General features: G+C 38.4%; 1 protein-coding gene across 1 annotated transcript in view; it reads left to right on the top strand.

Annotated features, from left to right (window-relative positions):
* The window catches only part of MAGI3 (membrane associated guanylate kinase, WW and PDZ domain containing 3), a gene marked incomplete at its 5' end in the record, with an annotated part of 103,053 nt that overhangs the window by 76,497 nt on the left and 6,680 nt on the right, over positions 1-19,876 (top strand). The window contains 4 exons of the mRNA XM_082661744.1: positions 3,426-3,611; positions 13,266-13,368; positions 14,134-14,260; positions 15,196-15,339. Of these exons, the coding sequence (XP_082517870.1) occupies positions 3,426-3,611; positions 13,266-13,368; positions 14,134-14,260; positions 15,196-15,339 (560 nt within the window). The remainder of the gene's footprint in view (positions 1-3,425; positions 3,612-13,265; positions 13,369-14,133; positions 14,261-15,195; positions 15,340-19,876) is intronic.

Here is a 19,876-nt window from a genome sequence, read left to right as displayed (position 1 = left end):
GTGACAGTCTAGTGTTCACCATAAAACTAGGAGATATAGAGGAATTCAGTAAAATAAATTAGAGGAATTCAGTAAAATAAATTATGTTACTTAAATATGTTTAACATATTTTTATACTTGTTTGTTTAAAATTTATATTATTATACTTCAATACATTATATATTAAATATTTTATTTGTGTATATTTATTTGTTTATATTTAAATTTTTAAAATCTTTTTATATGTATTTGTTTAAATTTCTTCTTACTATTTTGATGGTTTTACTTACCATAGATGCTAGATCTCTGTATAAGACAGTGTCATTAAGTGCTGGGCTTTGTAATCAGACAAACTTGGATTCTAGACCTGCTTATGTCTTTTAATAGCTGTCTGATCTTGGGCACATTACTTAGCCTCCAAGAGCTCCAGTTTCCACTGTGAAACGAGGATGATGATAACACTTCCTGTCTCGTGTGTTTGTGAGGATTAAAGGAGATACTGCATGTGAAGCCCTTTGCCTGGACCTTCAATAAATGCTAGCTGCTGTTGCTTATTGTAGTTTCTGCTACCATTGTTATCATCATTATTTATAAAATTGCCACTGCCTCTTGACCTTTTTTTTTTTTAAAGACATGTTAAAAAGTTTATCAATATTTGAGTAATGAGATAGGAAAGAAAGCCCAATTAAAATGTAGGATTGAGGCAGCAACTAATGGTGGCAGGAAATGAGTGTTGCTGCAAACTGCATAACAATGAAAGTTTGGTTTAGAAAAGAGTTAGCACAGGTGAAAAGGACAGAAACCTGTCTGTCAGAATAGATCATTCTTTATGGATCTTGTCTTGATATAGATTGGTATTCTGCACAGTGTAGATTGTTGGGGTTTTTTTCCCTTTTGCCGAAATATATTTACTGCTGACATTTGTCACAAGACGAGTTCCCAGTAGCACCTCTAATACCAGTTATAAAATTCTAAGATTCTCTACTGTTGGCTTTTTCAAAGATCAGGGATCCAGGCCCAGCATCCTTCTTGCCCTGGACCCAGTTTGTGTCAGACCTACATGAATGAAGCACTTAGAAAAGACCTCTATTGAAGATGAAAAGGACTTGGCTACTTTTTGCATTGCCAGTACTTCAGAGGTTTCAGTGTTTCTGTTATTATATACTTTTCAGTTCTGGTTGCAAAGGATTTCTTTGAGAAGGGGACATTTCCAGTTACTGTCCTTTCTTTTCCTGAAAAGAAATGTTTTAAGAGCACTGAAGTGATAGCTGGACTAGCCAGTCTGTGAGACAGATTTAGGCCAAGATGATTGAAGACGGATAAATTGGCTTTATGGCAGATGCCTATAGAGTTTGTATATACCAACAACAAGGCAGGACTTAGACGTTTCCTTAGCCATGCAGTTACTTTGAAAATTTCCCAGTCTATTCAGAGAATGTTCAGAAGTTATCTTTCTCCTGGTCTACTATTTTTAGCTGTTTTGGTGGTGCTGCTATAAATGTCAAGAAAATAACACTCTGACTACTTTTATCTTCTCTCACCTCGGCGATTAACCCTTTGTGAAGTTCTGTACCAAGATTTGCCAATTCCTTTTGACCACATTGCTCACAGGATGAGAAAGGAACCCCTGAGACATCAGAGATTCCTGTTGTGTGATGCTTTCCCAAGCCTGAACAAACCCCTTTCAGTGTTCCAGGGAGCTGAATGATTTTCTTCTCAGGGGATCTGGAATGAACACTGTGTACAAGTAACTCTCTTCTAAGAAGGAGAGTAACTAAGATATTGATTTAGAAGGTCACCACAGGGCCTCTGTGTGATTCTCCCTATGTTTCTGATGTGCCACCTGTCGTACTATCAGGGCAATCAGCTCATGCTGCCTGGCACAGGACATGGCTCATGCTGCTCTGGAACTCTTCTAATTAGTTTATAGCGAAAATGGCATAATAAGTGCTTGATATAATTCAGAGCTAAAAGGCACTTGCTTCCAACAGTGACTTCCTCATTTTTAAGATAAAGTCTCCCAATGTGTAATCCTAGAAGAGCCAAGGAATGGCATTCACTGTCCATGGGGACGTAAATCATGGCCGAGAATAACTTCCAGTCCAAATGAAGGTCTATTAAAATGGCCCTAGGGCTTCCCTGGTGGCGCAGTGGTTGAGAGTCCACCTGCCGATGCAGAGGACGCAGGTTCGTGCCCCGGTCCGGGAAGATCCCACATGCCGCGGAGCGGCTGGGCCCGTGAGCCATGGCCGCTGAGCCTGCGCGTCCGGAGCCTGTGCTCCGCAGCGGGAGGGGCCACAGCAGTGAGAGGCCCGCGTACCGCAAAAAAAAAAAAAGGCCTTAACATACACCTAGATATAATACAGAAATACTAGTAAGGAGCCCATTTTACTATGGAAATTAAACATAATCACAGTGCCATTTAAAAATATTAAATTGTCCTTATTCATAACAATAAGGCTACATATTCAGCAGGAGCTCAAGTGCCTGATAAATTTACTGACCTAGGCAAAGAAATTCTTAGAGAACATAGAAGGAACATTTGTTTCTCAATACAAATGCCCCTTATTAAATGGTGAAAGATATTTTGACAAGATTTCCTGAATGTCTGAGAACTCATTTTAAGGCTTAATAACAGTGAAGTGTCGTAGTAGTTACTCTAAGAAAGCCTTTAGCATTATGCTAGAGATATAATAGAGCTGCACAGAGTGTCTTTGCAAACGTCTTAGATTCAGCTTTGTGCATTCAGGGTATGATTTTATCCATAAGCCAAATAATCTCAATGTTAAACATTAATGTTCTAATTCCACTCCGCTTTTCTGATTTTTAAAAAAATCTGAAGGCATTAAATAAAAGGAATTAATTTTGCCCTAGAAATAAGTATGATTCATTTTAATGATCAGTCATTTCACTGTAACTGGATTTCTGACCAATCTGAGTCCTAAACTTGATTTTGAACTGCATTTATTTACAAGATTCCTGTGGGAGTAAATGCCCCTTCAACAGAACCAAAGATGATCTCATTGTGCCATTTCTAAAATAGCCAAAAACATGATGCAGCCTAAACAGCCAACAGCAAACAAGAAACATGAGCTATTCTCATAAGTATCACTGAGGTCAGTAGCCTTTAAACTGGATCATTAGGATGACATTATAAAAATTGGAAAAAGGTTTCTGGTAAGTGGAAAGAAGCAGAAAGGTTTATATTGCTATGATTGCAACTGTGTAAAGAGTATCTATGCCTGTGGAGAAAGAGTGGAAGATAATATGAAAGTAGTTGCATTTGGATAGGATGATCACAGGTGGTGGTTTTTTGATATATCTTTAAAGAATTTTCTTTGATGTTATTATGTTGAATTTTTCATGATGGTGATGATGATGATGATAAATCCAACACTCCAAGATATGTTAAATAATTGAAAAACCTGGGGATTTTTTTCCCATAGTTATTCCTCATAAAATTGGCCGAGTCATAGAAGGAAGTCCAGCTGATCGCTGTGGGAAGCTGAAAGTTGGAGATCATATCTCTGCAGTGAATGGGCAGTCCATTGTTGAACTGTCCCATGATAACATTGTTCAGCTGATCAAAGATGCCGGTGTCACCGTCACACTAACAGTCATTGCTGAAGAAGGTAAGGAACCAGTAGACCTGCCTTCCCCAAACTGACCTGAGGGACACAGAGCCTGTAGAAGGCAGTGGCTTCCTCCAGCATTGCCAGAACCACTGCAGTGATAGAACCATTTATACGCTCGGGAGTCTCATTTTTTACCTTTTCCATTTAATGAATTTAAAAGACAGTTTATTATAAAGTCGTCAGTAGCTCAAGGAAAATAATACAGCTAGTGTGTGGTGGCCATTTATTTATGTGCTGGAGGAGCAAGCACCCAGAGCAAAAGACATTGGTAATGCTTTTCAGATCTTATTTTCTTAAAATAATGTCTTAAGTCTCTGCCTGAGTGAGAGAAAATCCTCTAAAGGGTTCCAAGAAAGTCACTGTTGATATCAAGCCTTTCATGTCAGGCCCGTGCCATAGTGTGCCTTGCCTCGCAGGCAGGGCTTCGTTCTGGTAGCTGCTTTACAAATGGGGGAAGGGGAGTGCATCGGAATGGCCAGTAAATAGGGCATAAAACGTACTTAGTGTCTTGCCTTGCTTTAAGGCTGCCTTTGATCATTAAGAATTTCTAATTAGGAACCATTTTTGAATAGCACCGGTTCATGGTCTTTGTTTATGAATTACAAGGTAACCGTTAAATAATGCTCATCTCATTTTTCCTGATCTTGTAAAATTTATGAGAAGCCAAAAGCAACAGAATTGCGAAGGGTCAGTCTTCCATGTTAAAATTCCTTGTACCGTAACGTGTGTTCATGTCCCCCGTGCCCCCCATGATCCTCTAATCTAGTCAGTTTTCAGGTCTTTTAATTTTTGATTATTCCTTTCTTTTCCCTTCCTCCTGTACCACTCGCATACCTTTGTATCTAAGGTTCTACATAAATCTCCCCTCTGTCCAAGATTCTGTAGGGGGATTTCTTTGTGGACACGAGTTCGTCTGGCTGCTCTCGGAGGCCCCTTCTCATTCTAAGACACTGTGACATCCCTGCCTCTGCTCTTTTCCCTTCTCTAGCCTGTTCTGCACTCTGCCCAGACTCTGTCCCAGACTCTGCTGATTCTTCCTTCTAAAGTCCTCTTCAGTGCAAGCTCCAGTGCTTCCCCGCTCTGTGCACAGAAAGTGTTTTATGATTTTGTTCCCAGCCTGCCTTTTAAATTTACCTCCCAGTTCTTTCCAAATTCTCAGATCTTTCCAAAGATCTGTCTCTTTTTCCAGATCCTCTCTTGAACTGGTCCTCATTGGCCTCTGTGCACATGGGCTTCCTCCCCCAGTCCCATAGCACTCCTTATCTCTGCAATTCACTGAGCACTATTACATCACTAACTCCCTATTAAAGGGTCTGCTCTTTGAATACAAAGAAAATGTTACCAATTGACTAGGATACTTGCTAGGCACTCAGTAAATATTTTTTTGAATGAAGGAATGAGTAAATGGATGAATGAGCGAATGAGCAAAGTAAGAGTCAGGAGATTTTCAGTTCTATGCCAATACCTAGCAGAGGCAATATAAGCCTAATAGAAGAAGTAAGCTTTTGACTGACAAGAGTTCACTGACACCTATTAGCTAGTTGTCTGACCTTAAACAAGCCACTTAACATTTCTAACCTTCAGTTTTTAATCTGTAGGGTGGGAATAATGATATCTATTTCAGAATCACTGTGAAAATTAAAGGTGAAAATGTACATAATCTGCGTAAGTACCCTAAGGTGCTCATCTAGTGATAGCTGTCATTATCTTACCACGTCTTTGCATGGCTGCCTCCCTCACTCACTGCCTAAGGAAATAATAATATTTAAGAAGCACTTACTATGTGGCAGCTATTGTCCTAAGTACTTTACATCTGCTAAGTCATTTAATCCTCACACTAACCCTAGGTCGGCACTATTAATGGCCCATTCTATAGGCGAGGAAATGAGCCACCAAGCAGTTAGAGAACTTGCCCCTGGTCATAAAACTGGTGACAGAACAAGTATTTGAATACAGGCTCTAGGCTGTAGAATCTGTGCTCCTAACTGCTGTGCCTTCCCTAACTAATCATGGTATCTAAAAGACCCAGTCTTGCCTTACTCAGTTTTACTTTTTTTTAAATTTAATTATTAATTAAAAACATGTTTATTGAAGTATTGTTGATTTACAAAATCGTGTTAGTTTTACAGGTACAGCACAGTGATTCAGTTATGTGCGTGTATGTATATATATATATATATATATATATATATATATATATATATATTCTTTTTTAGATTCTTTTCCCTTATAGATTATTACAAAATATTGAGTATAGTTCCCTGTGCTATACAATAGGTCCTTGTTGATTATCTATTTTACATATAGTAGTGTGTATATGTTAATCCCAACCTCCTAATTCATCCCTCCCCTATCGCCCTTCCCCTTTGGTAACTCTAAGTTTGTTTTCTATGTCTGTGAGTCTCTCTGTTTTTCAGCTTTACTTTTCTTCATTGTACTTATCTCTACATGAGGTTATTGAACTATGAGTTTATTTGTTTATTGTCGTCTCCCCTACTAGAATGTAAAGTCATAAGATTCATGAAGTTAGAGATTTTGTCATGTTTGGTGCTAAATCCCAAGGGCCTAAAACAGTGTTAACCACATAGTAAGTGCTCAGTCAAATTTTTTGAATGAAGGCTTATTGTTACTTAATATGATTTTGGTAAGATTTCTTTATCTCAGTTTCTTTACCATGATCTCTTTGGCCTGCTTTTTAGCCTTAAATTCTGTTCCGTGACCCACAAAGAAAAGCAGGCCTCAGTGCCACAGGGTTGTGACATTTCAGGGTTGTTCTGAGAATGATGTATGTAGTGCAATTATATCACCATGCTTGGCATGCAGTAGTGATAGAAGCTGCTAGAAGTAGTGGAACTAGCAGTAGTATACATCAGTGTTTCTTAAACCATATATAGAAGCATCAGTGGTTTTTTTCCCAGTTCATCACAGACCAGCGTTTTTTGTAAAATTCAATAAAAATTAAATGAAAAATGAAAATTTTTCTGTCGAATCATTATAAAATTAAAAAATTTTTACTCTCAGTATCAGTATGCATCTTATTGCTGACTAACAGACCACACTTTGAGTAGTCTTGAGACAGAGAAAGAAGTGGTCTTTCTACTGCTGAATGATATTAGTATAATTTTTTTTTCAAAATTACCCTTTATTGTTGATGGTGTTTTCGAGAGGTTGTCCAAAATTACTCAGTTGGTTTTCTTCCATTTAAAAATTAACTTTGGAATTCCCTGGCAGTCCAGTGGTTAGAACTCCGAGCTTTCACTGCCGAGAGCTGGGGTTCAATCCCTGGTCTGGGAAATGAGATCCCACAAGCTGCGTGGCACGGCAAAAAAAATAATAATAGTAACTTTGACATTCTGGCCCAAATACCTCTGGACTTGTCTTCTGGACAATCTTAAGATTTCTTATATAATGCCAATCAGTGTTTACGAAAAGTGGAAGGGTGGCGGGAAACACCCCAGCAGATCCATGCTTTAAAGTGTTATTTCATATGTAGGTGCAACCTCTTAAAATACAATCACATTTGACATGTAAAATCACATTTCAGTGATTACACCTTATTTTTACTATACTCTTAAGTTTTATTAAACTGTGGGAACATTTAGAATCTCTTACTTTTCTCAGGTAAATTAGAAAGTGTCCCTTCTGTCCCATTCATGGAGTTCGTAAGACGTCCAAGCTTCTCTGAAGTCTGTCAATTGCACTAAAGAGTCAAATGAATACTTACAGCTCTACAGCTGTTTTCAGAAATCACACATTCAGAGCGATACCTCAAAGCTGCATTCCATCCCATGTGATACTGCTCCCCGCCTCTCCATAAGCCATTCACTGTAAATCAATAAAAGACAGTTACCTGGAAAAAGAAAACTTGTTTCCTTCACCTTCTTTTCCCCCTTTTGCTAGATATGATTCAGTATCTGTTCTTACTTTGCCAAGTTCCCAAGTCAAGTGTCGTGTGTGGTATAAAACTCTCAAACACATTCAGGACTCGGGACTCTCCCTGCTGTGTGGCATTCCCACGACACTGCCACCTCTTCACCAGGGCAGCTCCTTCTCAAGTCTAGAGCATAAACTGACTCAGCCTGCTTGTTCTTGCTTATTGGAAAGAAATCTTTAAATTGTATGATTTTTAAAAATTGATTCCTAATGTTGTGTCAGGTCTTGTTCATTTCATTTTTAAGAGTGGACACAAGTTCCCAAAGGCTACCAAGGGCTATGTTAGAATGGTTCTGGTAGTGTTGCCATCATTTTCGTTTTGTTTTGCTTTCCATTAATTTATCTGTTTATTCTCACTTGTCTCCGTTTTCCACTCTCATTTCTCTCACTACTCCCACTGGGAGTTATGCCAGTGTATTTTATGTGCCTCCCTTTATTTATGTCTTTTAAAATACATGTTTTTGTGTGTGTCTGCCTTTATTTTTTGAGTTGTATAACTGGTATTGTGTTATAGATTTTATGCTGGTTTTTTTTCTCAGAACCATATGCTTTCTTTTTTTTAATGTCACTTTATTGTTACAGAATCTAATTCAGGATCTTACATGGCACTTAGTTGTTGTATCTTCTTTTTTCTTTTTAATTGAGACATAACTCATGTGCTATAAATTTCATTGTTTTAAAGTATACAAGCCAGTGGTTTTTAGTATATTCATAAGGTTGTGCAACCATCCCCACCAATTCCACAACATTTTATCACCCCTATAAGAAACCACTACTCTACTTTCTTTCTCTATGGATTTGCTAAATATTTCATGTAAATGGAATTATATCTGACCTTTTATGTCTGGCTTCTTTCACTTAGCAAAATGTTTTCATGTTTCATCTGTGTTGTAGCATGTCCTTTTTATGACTAATGAATAATATCCCATTATGTGTATATACATTTTGCTTATTTAATCATTATGTGATAGACACTTGGGTTGTTTCTATTTTTTTTCTATTATGAATAATGCTGCTATGAACATTGGCATACAGTTTTTATACAGATGTATGTTTTCATTTTTCTTGGGTGTATACCTAGGTGTGGAATTGTTGAGTCATATGATGTCATGTTTAACTTTTTGAGGAACTGTCGAACTGTTTTCCACAGCAGCTGCATTGTTATATATTCCCACCAGTAATGTATGAGGCTTCCAATTTCTCCACATCGTCACCATTTATTTTCCTTTGTGTGTGTGTGTGTATGTATGTGTGTGTTTTAAGCCATTCTAGTGAGTGTGAAATACAATAGTATCTCATCGTGGTTTTGATTTATATTTCCCTCGTGACTAATGATGTTGAGCGGCTTTTCGTGTGCTGTTGGTCACTTGCATATCTTCTTTGGAGAAATGTCTATTCAAATCCTTTACTCACTTTTAATCGGGTTGTCTTTTTTATTGTTGAATTATAAGGCTTCTTTATATTCTGATTTTAGATCCTTATCTGATATATGGTTTGCAAGTCTTTTCTCCCATTTTGCGGGTTGTCTTTTCACTGTTTTGATATTGTCCTCTGATGCACAAAAGTTTAATGTTGCTGTTGTCTAATTTATCTATCTTTTCTTTGGTTGCTTGTGCTTTTGGTATCGTAGCATCAAGTGCCTTCAAGATTTATCTGAGTTGCTGGGTGAACACAATCGATTGCTTTTAACTACTTGACCATTTTCCATACTGTATATTTACTGCGTATTACCTGTCTCCTCCCCCCTAGACAGCCACACCATCTCCAACTCCCCATTATCACAAACTATCCTCTATACCTTCATGTATGTACCTTATAAAACAGTGTGAGAATTTATTGGAGTGAAATTGCTTGATCAAAAGAAATTGCTTACTTTGACCAAGTACTATCAGATTGTCCTCTGTAATTGCTGTAGCCATCTACACTCCCACCAACAGAACACTGAGGATTCTTTATCTTCACATCCCCGCCAATACTCAGCATTATCCAGCTTTCAAGTTGGCTAGTGTACAGCAAGGAAAGTGTTACTTCATTGGTATATAATTTGCATTTCTCTGATTACGCATGAATTTGAGCATCTATTTGGATGCTTGTTTGGGGTTGGTTTTTTTCTTGTAAATTGCCTCTTCATATCCTTTACTCATTTTTCTTGTGGGATTGCTGTCTTTTTCTTGTTGATATTTAGAGATTCCTTGCAAATTATAGGCATTAGTCCAATTTAGTTTTAGAAAGCATAAATACCTTTTCCTGTCATCTGTATGTTAACTTTGACTGTGGTGCCCTTTGTTATACAGAGAGTCTTAATTTAGATGTCACCAGATTAGTCAATTTTTATTCAGTACCTTATGGCTTGTGCTTTTGAAGTTTTATTTAAGATATCTTTCCCCACCCCATATCACAGAAATTTTCTCTTATATTATCGTCTATTGGATTTCTAATTTTGCATTTTGCATTTAGATCTTGAATCCATCTGGAGCCTACCTTTATATATAGTTTTAGGTGGGATCCAGTTTTATTTTTTATCCTTACAGTGAGCCAGTTTTTCTAGTACCATCTATTAGACAGTACTTCTTTTCCTCATTGATTTGTGGAGCCATCTCTTCTGTATATTAACCTCCCCTTTAAACATGAATCTCCATACCACAACGTTCATTGCAGCACTGTTTACAATAGCCAGGACATGGAAGCAACCTAAATGTCCATCAACAGATGAATGGATAAAGAAGATGTGGCACATATATACAATGGAATATTACTCAGCCATAAAAAGAAACAAAATTGAGTTATTTGTAGTGAGGTGGATGGACCTAGGGCCTGTCATACAGAGTGAAGTAAGTCAGAAAGAGAAAAACAAATACCATATGCTAACACATATATATGGAATCTAAAAAAAAAAAAGATAGTTCTGAAGAATGTAGGGATAGGACAGGAATAAAGACACAGACGTAGAGAATGGACTTGAGGACACGGGGAGAGGGAAGGGTAAGCTGGGACAAAGTGAGAGAGTGGCATTGACATATATACACTACCAAATATAAAATAGATAGCTAGTGGGAAGAAGCCACCACATAGCACAGGGAGATCAGCTCGCTGTTTTGTGACCACCTAGAGGGATGGGATAGGGAGGGTGGGAGGGAGACGCAAGAAGGAGGGGATATGGGGATATATGTATACATATAGCTGATTCACTTTGTTATACAGCAGAAACTAACACACCATTGTAAAGCAATTATACTCCAATAAAGATGTTAAAAAAAAGAGAATCTCCAAGTTCTCTATTCTGTTCTGCTAGTTTATCTATTATTATCTATATGTACCTATTGTATATATACATATAATTTTAATATATATAAATATAATTTTTGAGTGTGTGTGTATATATATATTCACACACACACACACTTTTTCTTTTAGTCTGTAACTTTGTGGTATATTCTAGTATCTGTCTGTAAGGCATGTCTTTCTCCAAGCCCCCACCAAATCAACTAGGTATTCATGAAATTTTCCATGTAAAATTTTAGAGCCAATTATTAAGCCACTCTAAAAAATCCAGCTGCAATTTTTATTGGGATATATTGAACATATATATTAACTTCGGGAAAATTTATACCTTTAAATATTAAGTCATCCCACTTAAGAGTATGGGCTCTCTCTTCAGTTATTCAGGTCATCTTTTCAATAGAATTTTAGAAAGTTCTTTCATGAGATTCTTATTTATTCTTGGTAAAGATGATTCCCAATATATTATAATGTTTGTTGCTAAAGTTTAACTGTGGGATTTTGTGTTTATCCTCTGATAATACACTTTCTCTTAAGTAGTTACATACAGAAACTCCAGCAAAAGTTTAATTCTCATTGAGGGAAAGATATACTTAACCCATTGCTTTACAAAAATCTTCAGATAAAATTTAGAGAGGCTGCTACGGCAGCCTAGCCAGATACCACTACTCTCCTCCCGCCACTGTTTATACCCTGGCCTGTGTTTTCAGAGTACTCTCAGTTACTTTCAGTTACAAGAAGTTCTTAAATAAGAATTAATTATTTATCTATGTTTTTAGTCCCAAGAACTTTGAAGAGAAACAACTTAATCCAAGCCATAAAATAATGATGTATTTAGTGACCCTGAAGTCCCAGCTCTCTCAATAGAAATTGCTTCCTAAACATTCATATTCCTTGTTTTTCACATCAGTCTTTCTGTGTTTTCATTATATTTGAGATTCACATTTTATCAGTTTCTACATGTTCTAACCTAAAAATGTCCTCTTACCTGGAACATTTTTGCTAAGTTAGGTAAATATTTCAGACTGTACACCTTAAGAGAAATATAGCCCCAATCATTTTGATGATTATGATAACCATAATGATCATTTTAATAGAAACATTAATATAGTGAATATGATATGCCAGGCACTGTTCTAAGCATGTTTATCTATACAGTAACCCCACGAGGTAGCTGTAATTCCCTTTTCATTGATGAGATGATTAGATTAGAAGCACAGAGAATTAAAGTAATTTGTTCAAGAACACATAGCTAGTAAATGATGGGATCTGCCTGAAACCCCATCAGTCTTGCTCCAAAGTTCATGGTCTTAATCATTAATCTATGCTCTCTCTTTGATATTTTAAAATATCCTATGTTTTAAAATTTGGGTGGGATAAAACATTAGAAAGTTTCAGCTTTTTTTTTTTTTTTGGCTGTGTTGGGTCTTCATTGCTGCGTGCAGGCTTTCTCTAGTTATGGCGTGTGGGCTTCTCATTGCGGTGGCTTCTCGTTGCAGAACACAGGCTCTAGGCATGCGGGCTTCAGTAGTTGTGGCACGTGGGCTCAGTAGCTGTGGCACACAGTCTTAGTTGTTCCGTGGCATGTGGGATCTTCCCGGACCAGGGATCGAACCCGTGTCCCCTGCATTGGCAGGCGGATTCTTAACCACTGTGCCACCAGGGAAGTCCGAAAGTTTCAGCTTTAAAAATAAATATGAGTCTGACAACCTCCAGAGTGTCTTTTAACTGTCATCTCCCATGAATTGGCATCTAGTTCTAGATGCAAGCAGTTACTTTGCTTAGTTATGAAATCCGCCTTCAAGGAACAACAGGAGTTCTGGAGCTGTTGAGGATGGTACTGAAGCAAATGTTCCTTTTTTCACTTACATCTGTGCTCTTAGAAAATAGAATCAGTAAAATCTTTATAAACATTTGTCAATACTCAGGATGATTTTATAAGTTTCTCTTTGATACTAGAGTCAGGTGAAATAACTACTGCTACATTAAAGATGCAGGTTAAAGATATGTGTGTAATTTCCAGACTGGCCTCTGTGCTCCAGCATTCCTAAGACCTGTCTTTGTCATCTAGAGTGGTTTACCAGTTATGGGCAGTACACTCTGGAAACCCATAAATATATTACAAGGTAGTTCCCAGAGCTCAGTCCTCTAGATAATAGTATGGAGTATGTTCATTTCTGATTTTCATGTTGTGTGGACGACCAAAACAAAGGTGAAAGAGGGAAAGCATGTGCAGTAAGAATGAATCCTGGTCTCTTCAAACATAAACATCGATCAGAAGCCACAGGGAAAAAGACATTAGTTCCAGTCGCAGGCAGCTGATAGCAGTGCTGCTTGTGTAAAGTCACTACCGTCGGGAAAGTGACAACCACTTGTTACTGTCTCACTTTCATAGTTTTATGTACAAATTCTTATTTCTCTTGTTTCGCCTTTGAACAGAGCATCTTGGTCCACCATCAGGAACAAACTCCGCCAGGCAAAGCCCAGCCCTGCAGCACAGGTCCGTGGGACAGTCACAGGCCAACCACATACCTGGGGACAGGTGGGGCTGCTCTTCTCAGGTTTTGGTTTTTTCCCCTGCTCATCTCCCCACTTTTCATCACCCACCCACCCCCACTCACCTCCACACAGTTATGCAGAAGCCAGCCGGTTAGGTCAAGATGAGATGTCTACTCCCTCCGGTCCCTTTGTCCCTTCCTCTCCCTCTTCCCAGCCCCAGCCCAGGGTGCAGCGTAACAGGTGGGGATTAGAAGGAAGTGACAGTAGCACCTACTCTGCTGCTCTAGGTCCTCACGGTTTTGGTAGGGAAGCCCCAGACCCACATCAATTACCATCTTCTTAGACTACCTGAGCAGTATCTGTGCATATTTCTTTCCTCTTTCGTTGAAAATGTAAGTCAAGAAACAAAAACTAAATTTCCAGAAATTCAGCATTTTCACAGGCATTGGTACTGCAGGAGAGCCATTTTACACTGTAACAAGGTCAGCTTACCTGCCCTCCGGTTCAGTGACTTGAGTGCAGTTTTCCTTGATGTAAACTGTGCTGAGACACCCTTAAAACAAAAAAACAAAAACAAAACGAAAAAACAGCGTGGGGGTGTTGACAGACTTGAAGCCAGGCTGGAGTTAATGGCTAGTTTTTGCCTGGCATCTCTCTGCTTCTAGATACAGCCTGTCTTAATAGCAGTTTGTCAGAGGGAGAATGGCACAATTCAGCTTTTAAAGGAAAAGAAATTGATCCACTTTTACTTTTAGGCTGTTTTTCATATTCTCAGTTCAGAGAGTGACTTGATTTCTCTTTCCTGTAGAAGTGTCACAGAAGGTGAAATTGGAAAAGACGTCCTCACTTCCTACAGACACTCGTGGTCTGACCACAAGCACCTTGCACAGCCTGACACTGCAATGATTTCAGTCATAGGCAGTCGGCACAATCAGGTAACAGAGATTCCCCCCAGATGCGGACTGTTCTTTTCAGTTGCTGAATCACTGACACTGATGAATTTTAACTGCAAATCAGTTCAGATAAATTTGTTCCCCAAACTGATCATTCTTAAGGACCTACTCTGTGTTTGGCGTTCTCTTAGTGTCCACGAGACAACGTAAAGAGTGAAAAAGTTGTTTATCCTCTATTGGAGAAATCTTAACCCTTAGTTGAGTACCTAGAAGTAGCAGTGTTTTAGTTAATCAAGGAAGGATTTGGGGTGGGTTTTTTTTTCTTTTTTCAGGAAAATTAGTCAAAATCTGCTTAAAGGAAGCACTGTTCAAAATTCTGTTCTCTGATTGTTCTGTTGCATATTGACCAACTAGTAGAGAAGACATGTAATCTTCAAATTAATTTAGGCTGCATTTATAGAAATTAAGTAGCCCTTTGACCAAAACATACATTCCTTCCTTATGATATAGAAATGCATATTGATATCATATGATAGCACTTATATGTGGAATCCCCAAAAAATGATACAAAGGAACTTATTTACAAAACAAAAATAGACCCACAGATATAGAAGACACTAAGGTTACGAAAGGGGATGGGGGATAAATCCGGAGTTTGAGATAACATATACACCCTACTATATATAAAATAGGTAATCAACAGGGACCTACTGTAGAGCACAGAACTATACTCAATATCTTGTAATAAACTATAGTGGAAAAGAATCTGAAAAAGAATATATATACATGTAACTGAATCACTTTGTTGTGCACTTGAAACTAACACAACATCGTAAATTAACTGTACTTCAATTTTCTTTTAAAAGTGTGTATTGAGAATATAAATCATTTCTTCTGGCCATAAAAGGAGTCTTTCTTCAAACTTTAAATAAAGCAGTCCACGTAAACTTGTTTTCCTTACACTTCTGTCTCTCTAGAGCCTTGGCTGTTACCCAGTGGAGCTGGAGCGAGGCCCCCGGGGCTTTGGATTCAGCCTCAGGGGTGGGAAGGAATACAACATGGGGCTGTTCATCCTGCGTCTGGCTGAGGACGGTCCTGCCATCAAAGACGGCAGAATTCACGTGAGTTGGCTTCTGTCTGCAACCTTTGGTTCTGGCTCCGGACTGGAAACTTCTGAAAATAGTTGATTAAAGGGAATGCAGAAACCTCCTGAATCTATGAAGCAAGCTTTTCCATCACTAAAACCTGAAAGGCAGATGCTTGTCATGAGTTCATTTCCTCTTTGCAGGGTGCTATACTGTATTGCAGTTAGGCTGTTTGCGCTGGCTTGACTTTGGTCAGTAAGAAAAAATCAATTTTACTTACGTAGTCAACATTCAAGGGCAAATGGATTAATAAATAAAATATACTTTCATCTTATTAAGTCTTGGGAAAGCCAGGATGAAACAGAATCATCGACTTCTTCCAAGAAACAATAATCCCAGGATTTTTTTTCCCCTCTTAGCTACTTCTAGAGGGAGCCAGAGGTCGAAAAGCATGACTCTCCCAAACTTTATTATCATTTGCAGGACTAGAAATCACGTCAGCAATGTTCCTGCATAGGGGTTCTCAGCTCTGAAACACTATAGCTTTGTACATGGCGTTGAGGCCAGATGGTTTATGGATCTGCAAAAGATATTTTCCTTCCTTTTCTAGATGTTACTTAGAGGATTCTTATATTGAAGACATTTGCTGGGCTCAGTTTTTTTTTAATAGTTAATTTACTGGTATTCAATTATATGCTAAAAATTTTATATGCTAAAAATTATAAAATCCGGACAGCCTTCCCCTTACTATTCAAGAGAACTTTGGACTCCCTCCCTCTGCTACCAGTGGGCATCAGGGAAAGATAAATTTTTCTTTTTCTTCTTTTTATTTTTCTCTTTTGCTTTTAACTAAGTAATTAGAAAGGCAAATGACTCTGGCAAATTATTAGATGGTAAATTCTAACAATGATTAGAAAAGTCTTCTGGGTGATTGCAGTTTTAAATTATGCACATCACTACTCCACTCCCATTACTCATTTCATAAACATTTACCGAGTGTTTGCTTTACCCAGGGATTTATACATGATACTGAATAAGCAAGGAGAAAGAGTGACCCCCCAAACAAGATACCATCCTTTCTCTAAAGGACTAGACTTTTGTACAAGTTCAAAGTAGGTGAATATGAGTAGAGAAGATTTCATAGACGAGGTGGCATTGGACAGTCAATGGGATTTCAACAGGGAGAGATTAAGAAAACATTCCAGGCTGAAGAAATGAGCAGAGGGGTAAAACGAAGGAAGTACACGTCATATATAGGGAACTGCAAGTGGTCAAGTTTACCTAGAGTCTATTTAGAAAATACATAGGAAGGTAGAAGAAAATGAGAATATGAAAGTAGGGTGAATGACCAGTATGTAGGTCCAAGGTAGTGGAAAGTCACAGAAGGCTTTTGCGCCACGAGTTCCCCCTGAGAGCAATACACTGATAAAATCAGTCTCTTGGTGTGTAGGATGGATGAGGGGATAGGGCTAGCTATAGTTTAGGCATCGAATCATGGTGGTGGGAGTGTAACTTGGATGGTAGTACTTTGGGTGGACGGTAAGTGATGCATGTGGGATCAACCGTTAATGAAGAAAAGACCAGTTTAGATGACTGACAAGTATTAAATGAGTGAAGGATGAAGGAAAAAAAAGAGTAAAGGATGGCTTAGAGGCTTCACCCGGCCTGTACTATGAAAAAAAAAAAACGTGAGGGAGGCCAGTGGGAGAAAGGATTTGGCAAAGACTGATGATGTACTAAGTTGTAGTCATGTTGAAGGACCAGCTGGTTGAGCAGGTGTAAATATTTAGCAGGCAGTTAGGACAAGAGGTAAAGTCCCAGATTGTGACATTACCCAGACGGAAGTGATAACTGATGCCTTTGCTGTGGATGAATTCACTAAAGGAGACGATTTAGAGAGTTGTGGGCCAGGGGCAGGACTCTGGATAAGGCCTGTCATTAGTGGACCATAGAAAGTAGAGAAAATGGGGAGGGTGAGAACGCAGAGCAGCAGAAGCAGAGCTGGAGGGTGTTGACGGCAAGGAGAGGGGCTGATGGCCAAAGTCCATTAGTGTGCTGAAGCTGAGCTGTTTGCTCTCGCCACAGTTCACTTTCTTGTAGGGACAGTTTAATAAAGTGGGGAGAACATGGGTTTGGAAATCAGACAGGACAAGGATCGAACTCTGGTTCTGCCACCTTGTAGCTGTGCATCGTTGGGTAACTACTCTGAACCTGCACAAAACGCAGAGCTATAATACATGTAAAATACATGGCCCAAGTAAACTTCTTAAAGTTTTAGTAAGAGCAGTTTGAGGCACTGTTTATGGGGATGGCATACTTATTTCTGGTTTTCTTGGTCCTTTTTCTCCTCCACCCCCAACCTTTTAAAACAAAAATCTCTAAGTCATTTAAATTTGGAGTTTTAAAAAAATCTCATCGTATATTGTATCACAAAACTCCAGTTAAACCAAAAACTAGGATATAATTGAAATGTTGGTTTCAAATATAACCCTCAGATACACTAATCTCACCAAATAAAAGGCAAACAAAGAGGCCTTAAAGGATTCTATTTCTAAAACATGTTATTCTTTTTTTTTTTTTTTTTTTTTTGCGGTATGCGGGCCTCTCACTGTTGTGACCTCTGCCATTGCGGAGCACAGGCTCCGGACGCACAGGCTCAGCGGCCATGGCTTACGGGCCCAGCCGCTCCGCGGCATGTGGGATCTTCCCGGACCGGGGCACGAACCCGTGTCGCCTGCATCGGCAGGCGGACTCTCAACCACTGCACCACCAGGGAAGCCCTAAAACATGTTATTCTTAATAATGAACAGAAACTTTAGAATTATGTGATTAAATCAGCTTTAATATAAAAAAGAAACTCTGAAATTTGAAAGCAAAAGCAAATAAGCTATTACTGCTATGCCCAGGTTCGTTCTAAACTCTAATAAAATAAATCAGCTTTTCAGAGAATAATTTTTCTGGCTACTAAATCATCAAAATCTTGACTTGGTGTAGGGATCATGGGAGCTTTGCTGTAAATGACAACTTACTCAGGTGGCCACTGTCCCAAAAGATGAACATTTATCTCCAGCTGACACTTGTGCATGGAGCCAGCCACCTGAGCATCCATCCTGTCTGCCTTCCCCTCCTGCCTCTCTCCTCTTCTCCCGTCTTTTCTGTTAAGCTGACACTGTACTTTGTGTCCTATACCTATTATTCCAGTATCTTCCGCACCTGAGGTAGTGCCTTGAATATTGATAGTAGATGTTCCATAGATATTTGTTGAAAGAATAGAATGCATGGTTAATATTTCTAGATAATGGGAGAATTTTTTTTAAATATTTAAGATTAACTCCCAGAACTTATTACTGGGTAGACAGGACTTGGGCTATAGGAAGGAATAAGCAAACAGTGTAATCGTATAATTCACTAAAACAAGAAAATGTTTACTTTTAAGATAGATGGAAAGGTGTTGAGAGGATTTGTACATGTAGTGAGTCTTCAGCTGGTCCTTAAATCCTGATTTAGAGAGGAAGGAAAAAGGTTCTGGGCTAAGGGAATGAGAAATCAGCTGAATGGAAAAAGTCCATATTAGGTAATAGTGTCAGACTGAAATATCTGACAAAGAACAGAAACCGATTTAGAAACTATTAAGAGTCTGTTGTCTTCCAGACCACATGTTTTCACTTGTATTAGTTTTAGTCTCACAAAAACTCTGTGAGGTAGGGGGCATTATCCCCACTTGCAGATTAAAACTGAGGCTCAGGGAGACTGAGTCACAGCCATAGAGGGACCCAGGGCCACTGTCTCTCAGCCTAGTCTGTGTGCTTTCACATCAGGCCATGATTATGTCATTTGGACTCAATTCCTTTGGGAGGCATAAAGGGTCTTAAGAGGTTGTAAGATAATGTAAGCAATGTGTTAGAAATATTGTTTAGTCATTTTAATATTTTAGTGGATGTTGTTTGAAAAACTGCAAGACTGCCTTTAAAAAGTGACTTTTTTAAAGGAACACAATTTTTCTCTATCGTTCTTCCTACTTTCCCCCTTTTGGTTCTCCTGTTCTCATTTTTTTCTTCCCCTTTCATTTCTTTCTTCTCTCCTCTCTCCTCTGTCCCCCACAATTCTATTTTTCAATAATACAAAAACCTGACCTTGAATTTTTATTCTTATCAAAAAATATATTCCCCATTTTTTGTATTTTTATCACACTTAAATTTTTTAAAGTAACAAACTTTTAGAAGAATGTTTACATTTCCCTCTCAAAGGTGTGATTTTTTTATCTTAAGCTTTGTGTAGTCCAGTTTAGACCTTCTTCCCCTTTTGAGGGCCTCTCTACCATAAATCTTAAAACCATGGCTTTCCTCTCCTTCACCCTAATTTAGTTTTTAAGTTAAACAAAAATGACACCTGGTGGCAGATCTGTTCAATTACAAGTTTTTTGCAGTTTACTTATTGTGCTGAAAGAATAAGAAATATGCAGGTTTGGACAGAGAATTTAAGCCAAAGACTATAATTGAAATGAATTATAACCTCAAGCACGTTTTTACAAGATGTACCCAAAGCATGCTCCAAGTAGTATCTATTTTAATAT

Source organism: Grampus griseus (genome assembly GCF_964374135.1).
Source record: "Grampus griseus genome assembly, chromosome: 1".
Taxonomy (NCBI): domain Eukaryota; kingdom Metazoa; phylum Chordata; class Mammalia; order Artiodactyla; family Delphinidae; genus Grampus; species Grampus griseus.
This window is presented reverse-complemented; position numbering and strand designations above follow the sequence as displayed.